General features: G+C 38.5%; 1 protein-coding gene across 1 annotated transcript in view; it reads right to left on the reverse strand.

Annotated features, from left to right (window-relative positions):
- Positions 1 to 25,508, reverse strand: part of SKAP2 (src kinase associated phosphoprotein 2) — a 116,573-nt gene extending 91,065 nt beyond the window's left edge. Inside the window, exons 1-4 of the mRNA XM_068674241.1 lie at positions 25,349 to 25,508; positions 15,047 to 15,152; positions 13,220 to 13,245; positions 3,168 to 3,272 (exon numbers count right to left, since the gene is read on the reverse strand). Coding sequence (XP_068530342.1) covers positions 3,168 to 3,272; positions 13,220 to 13,245; positions 15,047 to 15,152; positions 25,349 to 25,397 — 286 coding nt within the window. The 5' untranslated portion in view covers positions 25,398 to 25,508. The remainder of the gene's footprint in view (positions 1 to 3,167; positions 3,273 to 13,219; positions 13,246 to 15,046; positions 15,153 to 25,348) is intronic.
- Between the last annotated feature and the right edge of the window lie 694 nt (positions 25,509 to 26,202).

Below are 26,202 nucleotides of genomic sequence, written 5' to 3' on the forward strand. Positions count from 1 at the left end.
AAAAAAAAATCAAGTTAAGCACAGAGTGCCTGGCAGTGCTGTTTTGTTTTGTCTGTCTTGGTTTTGGGTTTGTTATTTTATTTGGGGGTTTTGTTGTGTTTTATCCCTCTTCCAATTTCTGTAGGGTGTCTGGACATGTAAGCCTATGCATCATTCTCCTTCGTTGTGATTTAATTGCTGCCAGCAATCAAGTCAAAGCATCACTGAAGTGTGCTTGAATTTCATTAGAAGATATAACTTATGCTACTTTCCTACAGTACCTAATAAACCATAAAGAAACCAAAACACATATGGCTTGAGGGAATAACTGGAAAATTAGGTGGCCATTTGGGAACTGAGTGAACTTTTGAACCAGAAGAACAGAGAAAAAGAAATATTAAAAGGAAAGACAGACTTAGAATGCACACAGAGACGTGGGGGTTTGACCTTTTCAGTACCTAGAAAATTACATTAGCATTATGAAAAATACATATCATGTTTAGAGTTTATAATCCATCAAAGTTTAGATACTTTGTTAGTGCCTACCATAAGGTAAAAGTCAAAAGGACAACATAACAATCAGATTTGACAAAAGGCCTTTAGGTGACCTGTGCTAATTTAGTTATCCCATACTTATTGTTAAATGGATTATCTCTCTTGTAATTAATACACCATTAGACAAAGGTCACACAAAAACTCCAGGATTTTACAATGACTGTAATGCACACGTAATACACTAATTCTTTATCTGTTATCAAGCGGGTGCCTTCACAAATTATGTTTTGACAGTAACACGGCAAAGCCCAATAGTGATACTTTCAGAAGTCATACAAATCTTGCCATCTGTAACTCAAGCATATAAAGGTAAAAAAAAAAATCCATTTTATTTTTAAAAAAGAAAGCAAGCATAAAAGGTTTTGTATAAAAAATATAAATGGACTCATAAATAAATAACACTTCACCATTTGGTTACTACATTTAGGCCCCTCTATTAATGCCGAGAGCCTTGATCCTACACAAATGAGGTTTTACACCTGCGCACAGCCCTGCTGAACTAAACTGGTAACTGCATAAGACCAAACGTCTGCCTTACAGATCCAGCTATTTGACTAGGTTTTAAATATGGAGCATTAACAGACTGTTGAAAAATAAAAATACAGTATTAAGCTTCAACAAACGCAATCATGCCTATGAAAACAAAAACAAATTGCACCTCCGAGATCAATCCCCCTCTTATAAGATTTCCCCAACACAGACTTTCATACATAGTCTATGTGGCTACACTTGAATGATGGACTACATATGTTAAAATCAAAATGCTTTTGAATGGCCAGGATGTCATTCCAAGGGGGGAAATAACAACATTCCTATAATAAACGTTAAGTATTTACAGATCAAGATGTGCCATCTTTTTTTTTTTTTATCTTTTCCTCATGCTGAGCTTTCACTAGATAACTGAAGAGAATTTATCCAAAAATTTAGAATGAACAATGAGATAGCATCTTAAATGTAAGAAAATCACACCTACCTTATTTCCACCCAAAACCGTAATGAGTTAGCCAAGATATTGCTGGGTAGGTACTATACCTAATCTCATAATTGGAGCTTCCAAAATGGGCTAAAACTTAATTAATCATCTGTATAAAATCATATGGTATTTCATATACTCTTGTATCAGCATTCTTCAGCCATTCGTTATTTGTTTTTTTTATGAACATTACTATTTTTTTCTTGATTAACTGTTTTGAAACAACTACATAATCATATCTCCTATTAAACAGTCATACGATGTTGTCACATACCCTTTATGCAATCAGTACCATGTTATTAAGTTACAATTAGAAATAATGTTGAGATTATGTTTGTAAGCAAAAATAAATAAATGGAAAGTTGCATTCATCTGTAGTTTGGAAAATTAGCTTCAGTTTTCTAAAAGCCATATTCAATTTGACTGATAATTACATTTCAACAAGAAAACAAAAAGGCTTGTTTCTATTTTTTTAATAGAAGGTCACATTGCTAAAATGCAACAAGCTCAATATAAAAAAGTGTGATTATTATTGCTACACATTTTACAGAGTCCTGGATATAAAAAAAATTGTGTTATTCTGAATCAGTGGTTAGAAGGTTTATCACTTATGCATGTACTTGACTTATCCCTGTTCTGCAATAGACATAATTTTATACCTCATAAAAGCAATTTATGTTTCCAAAGGGAATAATCTGGATAACATAAAATGTGGAGTGCTATGTTGCGGGAAGCATATTTTCATTCAGCAATTGTATTTCGAGAAGGAACTGCACAGTTTGATCATCATATCATGTCAGAAAACATCACTCACTAGTAAGTCTATCTAACTTCCACTGCCACAAATTAATATACATCGTTAATTTATTTGTACATATACTTAATTTATTGCTATGTATTATCCGTAGAAGGTTTTTAATATTATGTATACAATAAATGAACCTCAAAAATATGGACACTGTGCTAAAGCAAGCTTGTTAACTATTGAAATATTCAATTGTTCATGTCTTCAAAACAGTCACATTTAGCATTAAATGTAATGAATACAAAACAAAACAGCATGGAAAACAGCTACAGAGCCCAGATTATTTTTTTTTAATGCAAACTCAAATTTAAAATGTATATAACGAAAACATTCTACAAAAGACTATCTTAATGCAAGGAAACATAGGAATAATTAATTTAATATTTTATGAACCTATTCTGCACGGAGTTTGCAGAAAAATATCAATCACGTAACTGTTTCATTATTTATACGATAAATAATACAGTAAGCCATTAAGTAGCACAATAAAATTAAGCAAGAATCTGATAATGTTGAATTAACAAACAATTTGTTACTACAAATATTCACACTGTTTTAGCCACTGATCTATCTTTAAAAACGTATGCATCTACAGAAGATGTTTTGTTATGAAGAAACACGAGTTTAAAAAAAAAAAAAAAAAAAACAGGCAGATCTGTGACAGCTACCACTATGCTCTGGTACCACTAGAGAGAGCTCTTCAGTTCCTTTAAAGGTTCTTGTAAAGGTAAGAAAGCTATCCAGCTGTGATGCTTATCTGTTTATCACTAACATTCTCATCACGAGGCTCTGATTACATGAGTTTGTAGCAAACTGGCACATCTAGTATATTTTAAGATAAACAGTGTCACATACCATCAGAGTGTCCTTCATCGTCTTTATCGTATCGGTCAGATGCTATTGAGACACTATCAGGAGGCGAAGAAAAAGAGCCCTCAGACTCTTCCTCATCTTCCAATTCTGTTAAAGTAAATAAAATAAAATAAAATAAGACAAAAACATTACTCGCTAATACAGTCTGTCATACAAACACAGAATCCAAAGACAAGTAGTTTGATTATTCAATTTATTTTATTCTTCAGGAGGATATCAATTAGTATTTCAAACTCAAAAATACCCATTCCTCATACACTCTCATAACATGCATGTACTTCAAAGCACAGCCATAAACACCACGGCTCTGGAGCAACATGAGAATTGGCCAAGTGCATTTTGTTGGAGTGGTTTTCTTAAAGGCTGTCATATAACAACCCTACTCCCGGTACTGTGTGGCTGACAGCTTCTTCTACAGAGGGGTAAAAAAAAAAAAAAAAAAAAGGCACGCCAAAGAGGTGGGCAAGAGAAAACATTGTCAGGAAGAGAAATAGGAAGTGTCAAGACCAGAAGTTCTTCCCTTCTAAGTGCTGAGAGTATTTGCAGCAACTTCCTTCCAGTGAACTGCCAAACTACTTTTTGCAGCAGTTTGTTGCCCTCTGTCCACTTTTCTTCACCATAATTAGGGACTACTTTGCAATGTAGTACTTGGTGTACTGCTCCCACAAAGCTAAAAGCAGGATCGACTTCTGACAGTGCCCAGTCTGAATGTGTGCCTAACTGCAGCATCCTATTGACGCATTCCTTAAACAACTGAGTGCCCTACTACAGCGTATACAAAATCTACATGATCAGCTAACCTGTGCACTATGCTGATCCGAGTGTATTAAAGGTAAGGCTTTGGGAAAGGTAAAGAGAAATCAATATTAGTTGAGGCTTTTGTTTAGTTAAACAAAACTTAAGTTCTCTTTAAGTTCTTTCCAAAGCTCAGTATAATTTCTGAGTTTTTATTTTTGTATATATATATACATACATATATATATATATATACGTATATATATGTGTGTGTATATATATATATATATATATATATATATATATATATATGCACTATATCCAGGCAAAGAAGATGTAGGAAAACAGAAAAAAAATATACAACTTGAACCATGATTTTTTTAAAAAACAAAGTATTAGCAAACAAGAAAAATCCAGTAATTAAAGCTGATGCTAACACCGAACCAAAATCATAATGCTGATGCTCCAATAGATCAAATGACCCTCAATTTTCTCAAAAAGCAAGAAAGATTGTTTAGTATATTCATATGCAAAACCTTTTCAGAGACCTCCAGACATGCTTCTCTTTTCACATATTCCTTTTTGGAGCACTGTAACATATCTCATTTCTCTAGATCCAAAATAAACCCCTATGAACAGTGAAAATATTCTCCTCCACACCCATATGAACCACATTCATCAGCTGGACTGTCTAGCCACGGCTGAGAGTTTTACCTCTTTACTTCTATTTAATAATAGAAAAACATGGCAAATTCAGTCTGTGCCCAAAAAGCACCACAGGTCTTACCAAACAGCAGAGTGCTTTCTTTGCGGATAAGACAGTCAGATTTTTTACTTTGTAGGATTTTTTTTTCTTTATAGCCCAAGACTGCTGAATATCAAATTGGATTTTCCTTTCATTAATTTAGTATGCTTTTCTTGGGAAAGCTTCTTTTCAAGCTCCAAGGCCATACAACAACTGCTTAGAATCTGAACCTGACTCCAATCTATTTTTGACACAGCCATCTTCCAGTAGCTCTCCAGCTACCGTGTTAATCTGATCAAAATATTTGCATTTCATCACACCTGTCAAACCAATCAAAAGTAAATTATCCCTCTCCAGGATTCACCTCTTCCTCCAAACAGAAAACCACAGAGCAGAGAGAGCCCATGAACAGAAAAATATTATGCCATATTTACAGCCTGCATGATCATCTGTCACTCTTGCCTGCCAGAGACCAGTTGCCTCTCTATGCATATATATATAGAATAGATATTACAAAATAGACGGTTAAAAAAAGAGTAGACATGATATTCACAACTTATATGTTGTCAAGAGTTGTTCCATTACTCCCCTATCCTAAATTTTTACTAGCTTAGAACGCACAGAATATAGGTGTACATAACTTCCCACCTCTGGTACCCTGGTTGTCAGCCGAAAATACCCTTTTATCAGCCATGCACAAATGTACTGTCAGTTAACCTTCATGAAGATGCCAGCATAAATTTTAAATATTAGGCTGTATTTCTAGAGGGAAACATTTCCACAAGCAAAACAGTCCAGCACTCAAAAGCCACAGGCTGAACAGTACGGGTAAACCTAAGTATATCTGGATGACTAATAGAAAAGTACACATATGAAAAGAACATTTCCATAGAATTTTACCCCTCCCAGCAATGCATAATCTCTTTCAGAGGAGTTGTAATATTTACGCCAGCTTACGCAGATGCACTTTTAGGCAGTTCTTTCATTAAACTACACTATTAGCATTTTCTAATTATATTGAAGATTTTAAATTCAATAAACCTTTGTGCTTTGCATTCATATAAACACCAAATTACCTATAAAGAATCTTTTTAATATATACATACATATTTAGAGCATCCCACGTATATTCCCTAGGTATACATTATATTTAAAACAACAAGTATCGATTTATAATAAAACAAGTATCTGCCTTAATGTCCAGAATATCTGAGGTCAAAATAATATTAAAATTAAAATTAAAATAATATTAAAACAAACTAAATATTAAATAATATTAGAAAAAATAAAAAAAAAACAAAATAAAAAACACACTGATTTATCATAAAGAAGTTACTCAATGCTTTCAAATATTTTATAGCCTTCAGAGCATCCATGATATGTTAAATTCTCAATAAAGGCTTGAAGTCTTTGAAGACAATGAAAAAACATGAGAAAATTTATCAGAACAAATATACAGATCCTAAGTCATACAATAGTATACTTAGGCACCCCCAGTTCTGTGCGTGAAAAATGTGGAGAACAGGTCACAGACACTAAGTAGAGATACAAGTAATCTGCAGCTCTGCAGGATGAGATTAAAGCAAACATTTCTATTTTTTATTTTAGAATAAACAGAGGTATTTGTGATTTTACACTATATACTGAAATGTAATCCTTAACTCATCTAGTTTGTACAGAAGAGCTGCAGTCATTTTGATAGAGAGCTGACGCAACATGCTGTGGAGCTTTAACAGACAACGTTTCACAATGTTTTTACGTGCTCACATGAAAGAATAACTACAGGCTACTATCAGCCTTGGGTTTTCACTTCCTAATTTTGGCAGGGTTAAAAGACATCTTAGGAGTGTATGCTATTAATATATAAGGATATTGCTCCTGACAGTTTACAGAGAGGCTTCCTACTGATTCTGTGGGGTCTCCTGCATTCCCACTCAGAGTAATCTCTTCCTTTTCTCCACTTCACATTCTCCTCCATCGAGGTGCTGCACTGCTGTTTATACTCCACCTCCTACGGAAGACTAGATAGAATTGCATTTGAAACTATCAGTGTTACTCCTTAAACAGTCAGAGGAGTCAGTGTTGAGCAGCACAAGCCACGACTCCTCTCTTCAGGTGCCAAGGACCTAAAAATACACCCCAAAACCATCAATAAATTAAAGAAAAGCATTCAACTTGCATTTATGTAATAGAAAACCGAGCTACAAAGCAACAATGGGCATCAGGTAAATGTATCCAATGCAATTTGCAGGCATAATTGAAAGCATTACTGCCTAATCAGACATCTAAAAGCAAAGCATGCTCAAACGAAATGTCTATAGACTCATTAGTTGGCAGCCATTCCATTACAATCACACATAATGTCAGTAGTGCCTTGAACCTGTGCCAATGACAACAGCATAAATTTTGCATCTCATTTCTGTGGTCATAAAATTAATGATCAGTTTAAAAATACTTCTTTGCAAAAGTTATTGCACAAAGAAATGACATGAATGTGTCCCTGTTATGTAGTCACAAGGATAATTAAGGAGTTGATGCTCATTAATACAGTTTCTTGTTTCCCCGAAATAACGTATGATTTATCTGGAACTTGGAAAAAAAAAAAGTTTAATTAACAGTAGGTACTTAACAGTTACAACAATAATAAAAATACGTATATGAACTGATCCTATTCTCTAGATTCTGCAATTTAAACTGACCTCTTACAGGTTTGGTAGCAGAATCAGTATTTTAAGCTATCTGTAAAAAAAAAAAAAAAAAATACAACGTCTTTCCTTATTAAATGCTACCTTTTCAATTACAGCTTATTTATTGATTTAGGAAATAATGCACACCAAAGGCTGAGTATACTACATTAAGACTGGAGCATAAGACAAACTCTCCTCTTTGTAACAAGGGCTGCAGTTTTGTCCCTGTTCCCTATTTTGAAGGCTTCCAATGGGTTTATTTGGTATAAACTGAAGATAATAGGCAGGACTGTGTTACTTTAAAGGGATTTGGTTTATTGCGGAAGAAAATGAGTTTACAAGGTGGGAAAAAGTATGTTGCTTTTTTTAAATACTCTGATTATAGTAATGAACCCCTAAACCTTAGAGGCAGCACTTCAGCCCCTAAATCTAACAGAAGAGCAAGATGTTTCAGCCAATACCTCTGAAAGAGACTCCTGCTTGTTAGAGGTCCTCAGATCACTAAACGCTTGCTCAAGTGTAAGAGAAATAAAACAACTCACAAAAATAAAGAGACACGCAAGTCAAAATGTCTTGCTTCCTGCCATTTCAAGAGGTCCCAAGTCACAGCAGGTTGCAGTAACTGCCTTCTGCCCAGTCGTGGCTGTGGGAAGAGCCTGCTGAGCAAAGCACTGTATGAACCCACCATGCAAATAAACGCAAGGTTCTCACTACATGGGTTTTCACAGAAACAACCGAAGCTGCTTTCAGATTGTCACAGGCCCACTTTAGCCCTGTGATAACTGAGGCTGACTTGTTAAGCTGCTGCTGACCCAAGCCACGAGCATCCATCCTTGCAAGGTGACTGGTGACGGCCACTCTCTCAACATGCGCTTTGCCCTGCAATCTGCTCTGACCACTCACTGCTGGAGAGTCTTCTGGATTGTGATGTTACCATCATGGTTTTTAATGGCTCGTTCTGCAAAGGTCAAGTAGGAATCCTTTAGCAGCTGCTTGTTAAAACGATACTGGAACAGCATTAGGTTTATAAGCAAATATGCTTCAAGCAAAAAGAGCAACAGAAACATGTTTTACTCGCTGAGTATATAGTTAAGCTGCCTCTCATCCTGATGATTCACATCAGGGTAAGACCGTTTTGTGGTGCACTGGTGGCTGTACCTTGTGCTGCCTGAAATTGCACTTGGCATGGACACTGCACAGATAACAGCTGTGCGTGGCATAAAAGGACAACGCGGCGACCTGCCTACAATGAAACGCTCCAGACTTCCAGGATGAAGCAGTATTTGGCACATTTCTAATGCATCTGATGGTTTCTCCAGAAATACATCATGATGGTCCTCGAAGGACTGCGTAACAACCAAGCCGTATCTTTCCCATTTATGGCTAACTACTAATGGTGTATTTATGCTCCCGACTGAAAACTCGAGTGTGTTAAAATACAGAACTCCTATCTGCCGCTGCTCTGATCACCACGAGCTACCACCTCCCTTTCTCAAATCCAAAATGACTCCTAAATCCCTGCTGCCATTTCCCAAAAAAAAAAAAAACGGCGTACAGCGGCAAAAAAAGAAATATCACCTCCACACAAAACAGGAAAAAAAAAGCAGAAAACACAAAGCCTTTGTATACAGTGCTACTCTATCAGCTTGCCTGTTTGCAGGAAGCAGGTGTCTCACGCCCCAGACATCCACTGCTCTGCCCTCTGCCAGGAGCCACACAGGCATCTGAATCATCTCGAGGTTTCCTATAGGTGCTCCCAAAACCACGCAGAGAACACCACTGATGCTCTAGAGGCATAGGCTGATCTTCTATTAAGCTCAAGTGAAATGAAAATGAAAGTGGACTTTTTTCTTTTCTTTTTTTTTTTTTTAACCACACTCAAAAGTGGTAATTAGTGAAAGTCATGTAATACTTCCCTGCATTAATACTGCCACCATCATGTGTTGCACATCAGATATGAGGTGCACTGAGAGCTTTACGGGGAACTTGTTCTGCAAATTCCCATATTATAACAGAATTTGAGACACCAAAAGTACTAGACACTTTAAACACCAAGCCAATTTTTTGCAAAGTGATTAAAAATATATATTTTAGTAAAATAAATGTAAAGAACAGATGGCAAGGGAACTTTACACACAAATACAGTTTCTAGGGCTCACAGTGCTTCTGCCAACTTTAGCACTATTTTTAGCATAATTGAAAGCAAGGTTCTTTTAACTAAACATTTTGGCAGCCATAGTATTGATTCAATTAATCTCAAAACAGAGAAATGCCAAAAACTGTATTAACTCAGAATCTGTGACAAAGTCCAGACTTCTGTGAAAATTATCTTTGGTTTCAAGTTCCTTCCCAATCCTATGATCTAGAACAGGTCATTGTGAGTGTGACCATAGCTTTTATTTTTGCTTAAACTGCTTAGATGAGGAGTCAAATAGTTCAAATTTAAAAAAAAAAATAATTGCAGAAGTGTCTAAGAGCAAAAAGAAGTTTCCAGTGAGTTCCTTAATTTATTAAATTGTTAAATATTTTTTTCTTAAATACTTTTATAGAAATATTATTTTGGATAATAATTATACATTTTTCATCATGAGAACAAATTCACTTTATAAATCAGCATTCTGCTTAACTGTAAAAGTCATTGTATCATTAGGTAACACAAGTCAAATATTTGCCTGTACTATGAATTCAGTGTCTTAAATTTTCACATGTTCACACTTCCCATAAAAAGCTTCATTTTTCAGTACATAGGCACCGAAGATGCATTTGCCAGCATATTTACTGACCTAACAAGTCAGTAATAGGCTTTTTCTTTCTGATGAGGATGCAAGAAAGTGCTCCATTTCATCAGGTCTGTTGCAAAGAAGTATGGAGGCACTTTCTGAAAGTTAGATATGCATATGGATGATTTCATTTTTAAGAAGCCGGATTCTACTCATGTGCAGGCTCTTCGATATTTTTTTGTTATTTTATTTTAAACCTCTTTGCCTTATCTTTGTAGGAGGCAAGATTCTGTATGCTATTGGCAAAAGCCCTTACAACAAAAGCCCACTTGCAATACCTTAGACAAACAGGCCAGTCACTACATGCAAAAGCCAGTGGAACTTCAGGAACAAGCAGTGGTGAAACAAAGCGGAGCAACAAGCTGATGCCCACAAAGCATGCTTGTGGAACAACTTACAAACTGCTATTTGAGAGAACAGAGTCGTGCTGCTTTACGTTATTTAGGAAATATAAGAATTTTGAAAATGTAGTCCACTTCTTTCAGCCTTTAAAACATTCTTCTACATGCCTCTGGAACGATGACAGGTCACAGCCCACAGGATTCTTGACAAGAGCTAAGATAGCGTGGCAATTAATATAGCATGATGATACTGCACATAGTATGAATCATTCTGCACCGTTCCTTTCAGCTACAAAAAAGACTTCTATTTGCATTAAAAAAAAAATAAGTAATTGCTAATACAAAACAAAGAATGGCAAATGAGTTAAATGTGCACAGTAGTTTTTTTCATTCCTAGATCGTTTCAGTAGAGTCTCCACATCTCTGCTTCCACCACCCTTCCTTTTTTTTCCTAAAAGATATTCTCCTTTATCATCTCATACTTCGCGAGTATTTCTTCTTTCTCTGGAGAGGGTTGGAGGAATGGTCAGACGTCTTTCCCATCGATACCACTGCAGTTTTAAATATTAATTTTTCCATTTTTCAAACATCTAGGTGTGCACGTAGGTAAGAACATGCACAAAAGTTGACCTCATTCAGCAGCTGCCTCTGCTTTGTTACACCAATAGCTGGCAAAGAATCTGACTGCTCACCTCCATGTGAGTCCTTTGTTCTACACCTACACAAGTCACGCCTAATTTGTACGGGCCTAAAGTAAGAATGACACTACCCAAATAAAGTTTAGCATACATTTCTTGATCTCTGGAGATTACACTGACAACTCATACCACTGAACCACATTCCCACAAATATTTTGCAAATAAATGCAGGGTCATGTTTCTTACAAATTTTTCATACTCGTGGATGTAAATGTACTTGGATTTGGAGAAACTTATCCTTATTTGCAGAAGACAATGGTATAACTTTAAAGCCCTCTCATTTTATTGATAAATACTGAAAGAAAACTAAGATGTCAGCATTTGCAAGCTTCACCATCTGTACATAGTTTCAGAGAGATGAAACTAAGAGATGAGCATGAGAATTAAATAAAAGACACAATATATCCTCCTTAAGAAGCAAATACACTCTAATAAAAAGAATAAGATCGAATATAATTTTCACAGAAGTAAGAGCAAGTTTTATAGCTACAATTACAGACTATATCAATTAAATCACATTTTACTGGAGATAATGAAACCTTATTTTTATTAATAAATTGTGAGTTGCAAAAGAAACGCTGAATCAAATTGCCAATGAAGAAAGCCAAATAGGTTAGAACTCCCTTGAACTTTAAAAAAAAAAAAGAAGCTGTAATCAAAAGCTGTTCTCTGCAGACAATTCTCAAATTTACTAGAGAGTTGCAGACTGAGACATATTAACTTTTCAAAAGCATGCTTTCCAGATAGTTCATATTTGTAACAAAACAAGCATCTCTCCTATTTTCACATTAGTCATTTTCTTAATAAAATAACATTTAACTTTTTCATCCTTAATTCAGTTTGGACAGTGAGAGAAGGAGGGAAACTACATTTTAACTGTAGTAAGTGTGCTAAGGTACAACTTTAAAAAACAGCAATGATTTTAATATAATTTTTAAAAGAATCAACATAGCTTTAATTTACAAAATCTTGGCAATCTGTGGGCAGTTGTATTTTTTCACGCAGTTGAACTGTTATACTTCTATGACTTGACTTAAGCAGTGATAAGAAATGTATGAACTTGTTGTGCCTTGTTGTAACGTTACTTGCCTGAATATGACTTACATATTTTCACTTTATCAGGAGGCACAATGTAGCCTACAAATCTGAACCTCCGGGTACAGAAACAGTTTCTCAACCACTACAAGAAGTAGAGTTTTGCATAGGCTTTTTTTGACCTCACACTGTGACCCTCATACCAGCATCCACAGGCTATAGGTCACGACCTCAAGAATTAGCATCATGGAAATAAGAGCCCTTCCAGGTTTAGTTACAGAACAGAACACTGTAGCAACACACTCCTTAGTCTTTTCTAAACTGAACTCTGCAGCATTGTTTTAACTCCACTAGAAGATGATAGATAACCCACACTTCAGTTTTCATTACTAACACGTTAAATTGTCTCCTCTCCAACTAAAGGTCTGAGATCCTGCTGCATTATGAAAACATTCGTTTGCTGTGGATCAAAAGCCAATATCATATTGCCACTAGATGAGCCTATTAAAAGGTTGAAGAAATATCACTATGGAATTGAAGACTTTTGTGATCATTATTGAGAAAAGAGGCTGAAATAAGTTATTCTGTTACCATTTTAATTCCTAAGCTGACTACTTTGCATACACTTCTTCTGAAAAAAAAAAAAAAATTTTTTGCATGACATGGCCTTACGCAATGCTAAGCTATTACTAATTAAGTCAGACATAAGCTCTGACTTACATAATATATATTAATTTCTGAGCTATTTTTCTAACTTTTCTTTTCATCAGTAAGCATTCTTACATGAGTTAAATGAAGGGAACGGGACCTAGCCCTGAATGATGGCTCAGCACGAAGTCTGAAACTCGGAAGCTCTTTTCTGTTTCCCTCAGCAGGTGGAGCTAGCAGCCTCAGCCTGGAGAGTCGAGCAACACACGCTTCAGCATTTAAAAACAGAGCATGTTCTGATTCTTCAACTGAGTGTCAGTGGGTAAAAATATACTACAGTGGAAAAAAAAATGCATGACATTTACCTTTATCCTGGAATTCTTGAGGGTAACTGCAGAAAAAATAAAAAGAAAACATAATGCAACACACTTGCAAATCCAGAGCAACAGAACATAGCATTAAACAATTGTTAGTTTTCAACTACTTCCCGTGATTGAAACGTAGTGCTGCTAGTTTTCCTTAATTTTTATTTTTGGCTAAATTATTTAACTATATTTCATTTTACCTTTGCAGCTGAGAGAATCCCCAGTCCTTTTAAAGAAGACTCCAACAAAAAATCAACTCTCATAGGGCAGTCTGTTCTAGGTATATATGTCAGATATCTTAATATGAAGATGCTTTTGTATGTTAACATTTAAAAGGTTTACTAAAATTATTTCAAAAATTGTGTGCAAGTAAAAGCCATTAAACATATCCTATAACACAGTAGGTTAGCGGGAAAAAAAATCCAGAAGTTGTAGTTCTAGTTGTGCTATATTTTCAAATCCAAAAGAGAAGTGTTAATAATTATCTATATATTTAAAAGTTGATGCTTGCTTGAATATAGAAGCATTTTCAAATGCAAAGATGTCTATGTAATGCCTAAAAAAATATCTATCATCCCACAGGCAAAAAATACTGTTTCTTCAGAAAAAAAAAATAATCCTCGGATACACTTTGTTGTATGAAGATAAATAATCATGGGAGAGTTATGTAAAATGGCTATTCAAGAAGCATGTACTGACTAGCGATTGTGTGAAAAGAAAATTTCACCAGAAATGACTGGCAAACAAAATGCAGCTGCCAAAATCATCTTTATGGACGATAACCAGTAGTGCACGTAACAGGCTAGTCAGTAAGGAGATGCCTACAAGTAATGAGAAGGAGAGAAAGGAAAGGTCTGAGGATAAGAGATTGAGAAATGCATACGCTTAAGCATTTGCAGCCGGAATGAAATGCACAAAAGTTTTCAATTACAAGATTTTTGGACACATCTCAAGTCTTCCCCCAGTTTACGATACTAAGAATGATGCCCCTGCCAGATGACTGTGCTGTCTTTGAAACTGTAAACAAGTTGCCACATATGCAGGAGCACACCATCAAAGCAGAACTTAGTAGGTATCCAACAGGAGCAATCAGTAGAAAGATACATAAGAAATGACAATGGGAAAGGAATAGCACGTACTAGATTATGTCTTAGTTGTCTAGAGTTATAAGAAAATAAATCTTGCAAAGGATATTTTGTAGCACACACAAAACAATAGCCAAATATCTTTAAACAAATTGTTTTTATTAACAGTAAATCACAATAGAGCTGCGTCTGAAATCATAGCTGATTTTTTGTTGTTTGTAGTTATTTAAAAATCACCCGAACAAACATTTGCTTGGCCTGCCCCAGCATTTTGCTATTGTAACATTGCTGAAACAAACTAGTATCCAGTTATGTTTCAATTTTCTACTACAAAGAGCTCAAGGGCAGACTATACAGTAAAGCAAACTCAGCACTGAATTACTATGTTACACCAGCTGAGGATGGCAATAAGAAGCTCATTCATATTGTTAATACATTTTCTTTCTTGTATTTTAATGAGTCTTCTTTACAGTAGAGGTGAAAGTAAGCTCTATGCAACAAGTTTTACAGTCAGGGTTCAGAATATTACAGCAATTCAAATGGGACAAATCTTCACATTCCCTTTTCTTACTGAATCCTAGCACCTTCATGAACGATATAGAGGTAAACCCATACAGATTATCTGACAAAATCAAGATATAAACAGATTATTAATATTGCTAATGAAAAAAAACACACAACTAAGTTATCAGGAAGTTACATTACAACATATTAACATATTAAAGCCATAAAGCTCACGTACCTTGCCTTAACCTCTTTTATCTTCTTAAGAAGAACATCCTTTTTTTCTTTTGCTTTCTTGGACAGATTTTCTCCTTTTAGGGTTTGAGAAATAAACGTGTCGACATCTAAATAAGAAAATACAGAAAAAATTGTACAACTCAAATAAGACATATTGCTCTAATGAGTTTGTCCAGATACTACTATGAAGAAACTAAGAAAATTATTTTCAGGCCTACACACAGCATAGCTAGCAGACATTTCAGATTCTAAATGGGATACATTTGTGCTCTGATCTACTTATGCTTAGCACAGCAAATCCTATGGTGACATTTGATTCTTGCTCACCTAATTACGCCAAGTAAGTCCTAATAAATTGCAGTACTGTAACAATTACTTTCAATCATCTAAAGTAAGGGATAAAGCTAAAACATGGAAACAGCCTTTATGCAAGTATTACTGCCATGTTACTTCAGAAGATCAAGGTAGGAAAGCGGTTGAGTAATTCACTGTTTCAGCAGTAATGCCTACCTGGCCACTAATACAGGTCACTTACTGGTTTCAGTATTTTCAAACGTTCTCGCTTTGCCTCTGAACTCCCTATGTGACTAAAAGTTTATAACCAAAGCCTTAACCCTGCAAACAATCAGGTAGCCATGAAAATAACCACAATGAATTAGTCAAGACCAAACACGTACTTGAAGTTAAGCATATATGCACTTGTAAAATCACAAACTAAAATTCTAACCTGCACTGTATTTTTTTATTCTTACACAGAAGACATATTTATATAGTCACGTAGAATCAAAGCATTCCATAAAAGCTACTGTGGTTCTTTGTAATATAGTACATATCCAGTGCATAGTACAAAAACAGTGCAGTGACTTAATAATTTTGGTGAGAACAAGTCCTCCAGTAGTATATTTTCTTGGTTAACAAAAATAATTCCCTAAATTCACCGTAAAAAATTCTTGTGATTACCAATCAACTATCCTAAGAATTGAAAAGCAGAACTACAGAAAAAAAAAAATCTTGCTTGTTAACTTCATTTTCTCAGCGGTATGGGATAACACTCGTTCATTCAAGAAGGGAAAGTGTCCCTGAGTCACGAACACCCCCAACAGGTGCCCCCCACCCACACTTTGGCACAACTTGTGTACGTACATGTAGATACCAATAGTACTGATTTATTCTGTGCCTTTTCAAATTAGATGAAAAGATACTTCCATCTTTTTTGGAATGACAAAAAGACATTTTCATCCCATCAATTGAATGAAATTTCACTTTTCATAATGAAAATACAAAACCAGCCAAGTAAGTACTCAAATATTCACATGCAAAAATTACCCTTTAAAACAGTGTTAAGTGAATGTTTACTTCAGGTTCTCTAACTGAAAGCTTTAATTGCCTGCTTTTTTCTCTACAAACCAGAAATTCCACAGAAACGTGTCACTCTTCATCCTGTCAGTTGCAAGAAAGCAAGTCAAAAGTTACTCTTTGAGAACACTAGCATACCATTACAAAGATGTAATTCTTTCATGTAATTCAAATAATTTACCAGAATATTTACACGGGCTTGCTGTCTTCACAAAATATGGTAAAATCTGCATTTTTAAAGCATTTTTGAAGTTCTGAATAATAATATTATTCCCCCTTCCCATAAGAGGGAAGGGAGAACCTTCCCCGTCACGTTTCTCAGAGCAGTCCCCAAGGCAGGAAAAAAAAAAAAAAAAAAAAATCTCGGTTCTATGTGATTCCTTCTGTAAAAGGACAGAAGGAAAGGCACTTAACATGTCTATTAATGAATCCTCCAGACTTGCACCCCAACGGCCTCAATGCCGTAAGCCAAGCATACATGGAAACATCTTGTCCTAACACACAGAAAACCTATACATCTCCATAAATCCCAACGATTGTAATTTCCGATCAAGGGAGCAAGGAAAGGCGCACGCAGTCCCAAAACACTGACTGTCCACAAAGCTTCCCTTGGGTCAGAAGACCTGCTACTTTCTGAGGGCAAAAACCAGAACAGCCAACAGTTTTTCCTCAATTATACCAAACAGGATTTTCCGGTAAAGACCAACCTTTCAGTCTCGAAGGGACATGCTGATTAAATATTGGTTTCTTCACACTTTTGCATATTTATTTCAAAAAACGGATAGCCACTTCTACCTTCCATTACAGCAACAATGTGAAAGCTTTGAGTAATCAGGTGGTTTATAAATAAAGAGCAATGATTACACAGTAATCTTCAAACATTAAATCACCAGCTTTGCCTCAGAAGTTTTCATGTAAACTCAGTGGGCTTCATTACTTCTTGGAAAAGCTCAAAACCCAGCTGAGTATTATGTCATCTCAGGTTTTGACTGACTGTCAAAGCTTTCTTTAATCACTGATGTTGAGATAACACAATTAAGAGTAGGGTGGGGAAGAGAAACTAAGTTTATTATCATTTCTGGCTTAGAATGCACTGTAGATATGAAAAATCTGACTAACTACATTACTGAGAGAACCTGTTCTTTTCCTGAAAAGCTTGGACTTCAAAAGCAGAAATAATACAGCGTTTTTAACCATGGAGGTACAGGGCAGAAGTAGACGCTCCATCTATTCTCAGTAAAAGCAGATAATGAGGTGGAGAGGGAGATGAAAAGTGAGGTGGGGGAGAGACAGAAAGACAGCAAGCACACACAAGCTCCTGACAAGTTAGTTGTTTCTACACAGCAGCACTTACAGAGAAGACCTCCCTGGAATGTCTTCACTCTCCCGTGAGACTAAAACAAGTTCTATGAGCTCAGGTAGCCACAAACAGAATACTCTATACTCATCGTGGAAAACTGTCTCTTATGTGTGTTCAGAGAAAGCGTATGGCTTGCTTCATCACAGCCCCAATATATGAAGACAGACCTGATGTATGCATGATCTTTAACAGGATGCCAAAGAAGTAATATACTTGCAAATACCATATTACTATATCATACATTTTCTTAACTACTGACAATTACACAGATGATATATGTCTTCCTCAAACCATCTTCTGATCTAGCGCTGTAAATCCATTCATGATGTGCCAGATGCACATGAGATTAGTCACTTATCCTAAGTTCTTCTGGACAAGAAGCAAGAAAATCTAAGTTATGATCATTACTTCACTACCTGTTCTTCTACACCATGGAAGAGTATGAAAGGAATAATTAGCAAAAGCTTCATCGCTGTCTTAACATAAGGGAATGATGACTCAATTTCTATGACATTCCTCAAACTTACCTTAGAATGAGACTCAGCCCTTTGGTATGAGAGATGCAAGTCTCATACAGTCAATTTCAGGCAGAACTTCATACAGAAAATACAAAATTTACCTATTTCTCACCACTATTCTAGTCACTAATTTGCTCTTCCTTCTCCAGGATGATCCAATACTTGATCTCTTCTCTGATAGTTTAATGCCGAGATGCATTAGTAGTGTAAGGTACTAGTCACAAGCATCTGAGTGTAAATCCATTTCCTTTATGCTTCAGTAGCATTTGGCCCATTCATGAATTTAAGAAAACAAAAAGAGAAACAGCAAGAAGAAAACCTCTTTGAACTGGTTCATGATTTAAAGGAACTTTTACTGACCAGTTTCCAACAACACATGAAACAAATGATGCTTTTCCATATTTACAACCCCTGTTTCTGACAAACTGAGCAGCTACTTAGAATGACACATTGCGGAGGGAGGTCTACCACCACAGCGACTCAGCTACTCAGTTGATTATTTCCACTGAAAATACCAGAATTTCAAAAAGAAATAAACCTTGAAAACTTACTCAAACTTTTGTTAAGCTTGCATGTTAAACTGCCTGATTGCTTGACTGCAGTACTTATCCTCAGTTTCTTAAATCTCATGATTTCACCTTCGCCTGAACCATACCCCCGAGAAATTATTTGCCTACAGAAACGAACAACAGACACGGGACTGAAAGATCCAATTGATAAGATCCCCTCACAAATTGCTCTGTCAATACAGGTTGCAAGCTGATAGAGCTGAGAAGTCACACCACAGTAGAGCTTTGTCCGATTCAGCCGCCTCGTGTAGCTCAAGGCCTAATTGCCATTTCAGACAACCGGGAAAAGCTGAACGGCCAGTTTAATTTTGTTTCCATCTGCATTCCTTTCAGGAGGAAAAAAAGTTAGGATTGTTTTTGATTTTCATCGTTAAAACATTTTGTGCTTCTCCTTACTTCAATAACTGTAAGCAGATACCTTCTGCAAGTTCTCCACCGTTTGAAGTCTTTGGGGCTATTTTCTTTAATGAAGACGGAAACAGCACACACGAATGCTTTCAAGAATATTGTCCGTTTTTAGCCCAAAGCAAGTGCTGCATTTAAGAGTACCAATCATAACTCACAGTACTTTGTTGTTTACAGTGCTTATTCCAATGATTACCAGTTGCACTTATAGACAAGCATACATAGGACAGAAATACCCATTTTTTGTGTCGAGGTGGGCCCAACAGGTCTCACAGAGGCAAACACTGTGACCTGGGCCTTCCTTTCTCCCCTCCTCCTTCAGATACCCAAAACGTTAGTCACTTCTTCACCACCTGATGAGCTCATGCCATTCAAATGACAGAGTGATGAGAGAGGTGTGTTTCCACTCACGGGGCAGGGAAGGCAGCCAGCTCCCTTTACGCGACCCGATGAGAATGCCGAGCGACCCCGTGCCAGGCCTGGACACACAGCCATCATATGACAAGGGACACTTGCACCATGTCACCTGGTGGATGTGCTGCCGGTCACACCAGGAGGGAACGGCGGGTCAGCACAACAATCCACCACCACCAGCCCTTTCCCATCTCTCTCCTCCACGCTACGGATTGCGAGAGCCAGGAGCTGGCTGCAAGCCAGGGAATTTTGGAAGGCCGGCCAGCACATTTCTGAAGGTAGCTGCAAGCTAGGCACATTTGTGCACAGACACTTTTCAAAGGTGACCAACATCAAACAGGCTGCCACTTATCTTTCGGCTTTACGCAGGGTAGCATTAGAAAGCAATTAATTCATTGGGTTTCAAACTTTTTGTACAACTCGTCAATACGGAACAGGCCCGAAGACAAATTATCATGCAATACCTGTGACTGCCTGTCCCTCTGCACATAAATCTGGCACCTTTTAAATCAAGAAATATTTGAGGATTTTGCTTCTGCTCTCTCCCCCATTCCTCCCCAACTATGTTCAGAAGTCTCTCTCCAGAGTTTGCTAAACTGTCTTTATATACACACACACAAATATGTACCTATACCTACATAAACACCTACGCAGAAACAGATATAAAATAAAAGTGACTGACACTAAGATATTTAAAAATAATCACATTGATCCAGTCTAATAGATAGGTGAACACTCCTTTAGCACAAAGTCTTGGAAAGGACTGCCTTTACAAACCGGTGCAGCTTAGATACCCAAAAGCAAGGGTATTTTGCCTTGTTGCCACATACAAAGTGAAAATGCTGAAAAACATTAACGTTCAACAATTTGTGTTAATGATTTAGAAAGCAGAAGTACCCTAAAACCACTGCGACTCCTCTGAAGAAGTAAACAGATAAGGCATCTCTTTTAAGAAGTGAAAGAAAAATGGAATCATAATCAAGGGCTATATTCTAATCCCATTGACTGGGTAGCTGAGCATCCTCTCTCTACGTTAAAGAGGTGAGAAAAGATCAAGCTGTAACACATTAAGCTTATCATGAAAAAGCCATACTAGTACAAATCATGATCAAGTTACAAAGTGATTCCAAATGAACTATAATAAAAAATGTTAAGGATTAACCTAAAGATTTACACTGTATGCTACATTATGCTGCATCTATTGTGGTTTGTTGACATATGATTATGAAAGAAATGTAAACCCAGTCAGATGGGGAAGATAGACTCCACGTTAATTGAAAAAGACAAACTAAGTGAATAATGAGTATATAAAAAATAGCCTATGCCATTTTTATCACCCATATATGACACTTATTCTCAAATTTATGGCAGAGACAATTGAACTATGTTTCAAATCACTGGAGGTTATTTCTTACCAGGAATGCCTCCACGCATTTTTTCACCTCACTGTTTCTATTCTTATTCCATTACTATTGAAATACTTATATATTACCAAAGCTGTAAATACTTGTCTGCTTCGAAAACGTCTATAATCACCCTGGTTTATCGTCTAAAGATGGATTCTTCAGCAAGAACCAGCATTCATTAAAGCCATGGAAATGGGAAAATGGTACTTTAAAACACAGAAAGGTAAAGTTTTAAATGAAAGCCTCATTTTAAAACCAAGCCAGCCAGTGAAAAAGAGCTATGATGTACCTAGGTGATATTTCTTACGATAGGAACATAAGGAGCAAGCCCAGCAACAGCTGACAAGGAGGTCAATAAGGACAGCTAGTTTTCTGGGCATCAGGGGTAAATATAACTACTGCAGCGCTCAGAAATAAGAGGTAAGCATAAGTAAACTTTCTTGACTCATGCACTGGATCTACCATCTCACAGTTTTCTCACCTTGCACCCTTCTGCATGCTGTTTCCAGGGTGCAGTGAAACAAGGGGGCAAAACAAATATTAATTTGAGGAAAAGTTTAGAATCACAGAATCATGAAATAAGGCAATTTGGATAATACAACCAAGCATTTAAACAAACTGAATAACGTTTCAGTGGAAACGTCCTGAAGGCAAGAACAGAATTTTACTGTTTAATTTTTTGTTTGTTTGTTTTGTAGAACAAGGAAAAATGGATATGGAATTTTCCCATCTCTATATGAACTAGAAAAAGGGTTTTATTCCATTTCCCTGATGAAAAAAAAAAAAAAAATCTTTATAACTTTTCATATATAAATACAGAAATTCAAACTAGAAAACCTGAAAAGTGCAAAAGGAGAACTGAAAAAGAAAAAAAGAAAAAAAAAAAAAAAACAGTAAGACCCTTACTATAATCATGGATGTCATGAAGATAAGTGGAAAAGATAAAAATGCTACACATATCTAAAGATCACAACACCACCAAAAACTTCCAAAATAAAGCATTCTCAACTCCTCCAACTAAATCTCCACAAATTAAAAAAATAATTTTGTTTCCATCTAGATGACTGAAGCAACCAGTCTGATTTATGTTACAGAAGAAATAATACGCCTCTGGGGAAAATACAGCCTCTGAAGTCCTTCTCAGCTGTGGACAGGCCAAAGCTTAGAGTGTGCATCAAGAAGTAAAGAAAAAAAAAAAAAAAAGAGCAGGGGCCTCCAACATAACCAATCATAATTTGACAGCAAGAAAAAAAGTATAACAAATAACACCCCACTCTGCCAAGCATCCACAAAGAGATCCTGAACACACACACAGAGGATACCTTTTCAAAAGAAGAAAAAACACAGTAGAACTGGGCTTCCTTCGCTAAATCCCAAAACCTCAAGCATCATCTGGAAGGTGCAGAGACGCAGGTGGGAATGAAGAAGTTAGATACGCTACCACACACCTCCCAGGTGTAAAGAGAGAGATACCAGAGCAACAAGATGACTTTCTCCCCTCACCAGAAGTTCAACTTGTGACCAGAGGACCCTGTTTCTGCTTCCAGTGTTTCCCTCCCACCACTTAAGCAAGCCAGCGAAGAGAAGACGGGATTGTGAAATCCCAGCAATCCTCTGCAATAAGCCCATTGCTTCACTGACCTTTCCCCTTAAGCTTTACAGAAACAGCTTCCTCCTGCTTCCAACTAATGTGGTTAGCCCCGAGCTCAAGCTGTGCTTCTGCCTGGAACATTTCAGCGCCACTGACATGCAGCTACAGTGACCCTGCCAGCATGTGTGACAGAATTTGTTTTTGCATTGAAGATATAATATTGTTTGGGTTCAAAGTAAAGCACTCACGAGTCAGAAAGTTTCCTGTGCAACTTTAATTCATCCCCTGGCGTGTTTATTCCCATTATCACCATGTTTAACTACAGGAGCACTTAGCATGTTTTCCAGTAGGACCCCTACTTGTTCAGCATAGGGGGGCGGACAGTTCTCTAACAATCAATCAAGGCCAAGCAAGGATAAGGAAATCCATATGATCGCTACTCCATTTGTTGCTGAAGTTGGGAAAAGTAGGCAAAAAGCTCTAGGACGGGGAAAAAGCACAATATTTATGAGATTTTGTATCCGTCACTGCCTCTGTGCTCTACGAACATCGGGCTTAAAAAAAAAAAAAAAAGGGTGCTTGACACTAGACATCAACTGCATGTTCTCGACAGAACTTGCTATGAAAAAGTGCCAGGCACTCATAATGGCCACTGAATAGAGACATCCAACTGACATTATTTTCTGGAGAAACCAGCACAGCACAGAGGCAGGTGAATCTGAATTCCACTTCTGTTCCGCCATTGATTATTTTTGTGACCCCAGATCACATCTTGTTTATTACGCTAATTTTACCGACGGGAAAACAATATTCTTTCATCTCAAAGAGGTGTTGAATCAATACCTGTGAGCCATTAAAATAATACATTAAGAAGCACCCTTGAAGAAGAGCATGCAGAAATGAGTGACTATCTATTCACTGCAGCCTTTGTATTGTATAAGGGATGCTTAATGAATAGCAAAGATATGACAGAGATCCCTTCCTTCCTCCATTACCATACATCTTCAGTACGTGAATAGTTCAGGCAAAAAGCAGCAGGGCACTACATAAATAAAGATTACCAGAACATAAACGTGGCCACAAATGAACTGTTCATACCATTTGAACTACTCTAACTTCATGAAACTTTATACTTGTAGCAATTAATGGGGGGTGTTAACACACTAACTGTAAAAAGTCAGGCTTTGTTTTTGAAAAACAGAATCCGGTTATTGAATTTTTACATTGCATGACCATAATTATCCATGCATTTGTTTCCCTTTGATAATTCTGCAAGTAAGGCCTAAAAGTTACAAACTAGTATTTGTTCCTCACTTCCCCATCTCCTCTCTGCTAGATTTCTGTTTGCTCTATAATTGCACCGCCATAAAATTAGCAAGTGTTAAGCTCATTCTGCATCAAGACCCAAACCAAAATTGCATGTGAATGTAAATTAAACCTAAAATAGTGTTATGCTTATAGAGAGATATTGTGTAGCATTTATGCTACCATAACAATGACAAAAGATTTAAAGACCATGGGTAAATCATTCCATTCGCGATTATGGATGGCACTATTGAACCCATCTCATTTTTTTCCAGAAAAGCTGAAGCTGTACTTGGAGTACAAACAGGAGATACCCAGGCATGACTTAGGCTGCTGAACTCTGACAGCGCACACTGACATCCCTCTGGGGAGAAAATAGGTGTTCTCGCAGTTTCGCTTCAAAACCCAAACTTTTATAACGCTTTCTCCATGTCAGACTGGAAAAAGACAAGGAGAAGGACATGTTGTATAGATGAGGCACCACGACAAGAAAGAAAAAAGTTTGAAGTTATCCCGTCTGCATCATATCAGCCTCCCCCAGAAGAAGAGTTTCTTGGAGTGACAAGTTTCTTTCTGAACCAGACAAAAACTTCATGTGAGCACAGGCTCCGGGACACTGCACCACCACAGAGGGCTGGAAAAGCTCTCTGTGGCTTCCCTGTTATTATTATTAAGAACCTATTCCATGATGAGAAACCATCCAAAGGCTTTCTGTTCTGCTGGTGGCCTTCCCTGGGGGCGCTCCCACAGGTGGCACGACCTCCAAACGAGGTGCTTGGGAACAGCGGGCACAGCTACCTCAGGGAGAGCTGGCAGAAGGGCTTTCAAGGTGGGACTGCGAGGTGCGAGCAGAGCACTTCAGGCACTAATTCCGCCCACCCCAGTGTTTATAGGTGACCATTTCCCAGGGGTGAGCCCAGCAGGTGCTCGGCCTGGTGAGCACGGTGCCGAGGGGGTGCGCGGCTCAGCGCCCTGCGAGTTCCTGCGGCAGAAGGAGAAGTTGTCACAAGGAAGGCGCCGCTCCCGCTCAAACCGAAACCGTTTCGGGGCCGTTTCGGGACTTTTAGGGATCTTTTTTTTCCCAAAAAAAATAATAATAATAAAAAATAAAAAAAACAGAGCTGGAAGTGAACTCAGCGGGACACAGGGGCACAGGGCAGGGAGCTCCGCGCCTCCCCTCCCCTTCCCTTCCCCGCTGCGAGCAGGGTGCAGCGACACCCCCGGGGCCACCCCGCTCCCGGTGCCGCTGCTGCTCCCGGTGCCGGCACACCCCGGGGTCCCGCCCCCCGGGCAGCCAGCCCTCCTCGCTCCCTCCCTCCTCCCTCTACCCCTCCCTCCCTCCTTCCCTCCGCCGGTCGGTGGGTCCGTCCCGCCCGTACCTGCCAGGAGGCCGCGGATGTCCCCGGGGATGGCGGCGGCGCCCTGCATGCTGCGGGCGGGGCGCGGACACCCCGCGGGCGGGGCGGGGCCGAGCGCCTGGGGCGCGGGCACCCGCCCGGCCCCCACGGGCAGGAAGCGGAGGCCCCGCCCACACCGGCCGCGGGGGGCGGGGCCTCGCCGCGTGGCCACGCCCCCTCCCCGCCTTTAGCCCCCGCCGGACATGTTGTGTAAGGGCGCCGTGCGGGCAGGTCGCGCTTTGCCAGCAGTAAGCATGGCGGCCAGCGGTAGTCGTCTCCCCGCCTCCGCCCCGAAACATGCAGGAGGTTGATGATTGGGCCAGGTGCACGGAAGTCGATCTCTGATTGGTCCGTTGGTTCGGCCTTGGTTTCCAAAGTGAGGGCGTGGAGGGTCTGTGCCCTCACCCTGTCAGAGCCGAGCCCGGCGGGCGTGAAGAGCGATAAAGACGTGCCCCATGTCTCCCGAATGTCCTCTCAGCCTCCCTCGGCGCCTCAGGCCGCCTGTGGGAACGCTTAATGCTGCTGAGGGAACGAGGGAGACATCCCACCCCCGGTGTCCCTTGGGCTGCCCTGCTCCCCTCACGGCCTGCTGCCATTTTGAGCATTTTGAGGCCTGGGGACAGCGATGGGGACAGCAGCAGCAGCGGGGGCAATAAAGCCAGGGCGTGGGAGGAGGGAAGCACACGCACACGGGGCAGGCAGTGCAATGAGCCATGGCGATGGCTGGGGTCCCCGCTTGGTGCCTGCCAGCTCAGGTGTGAAGGGAGAGGTGCTGTCGCCGAGCGCCGCAGCTGGCCCAATTTGGGGTTATTTTCCTCACGGGGCCAGCTTTGGTG

The sequence above is a fragment of the Anas acuta genome, chromosome 2 (assembly GCF_963932015.1).
Source record: "Anas acuta chromosome 2, bAnaAcu1.1, whole genome shotgun sequence".
NCBI classification, from domain to species: domain Eukaryota; kingdom Metazoa; phylum Chordata; class Aves; order Anseriformes; family Anatidae; genus Anas; species Anas acuta.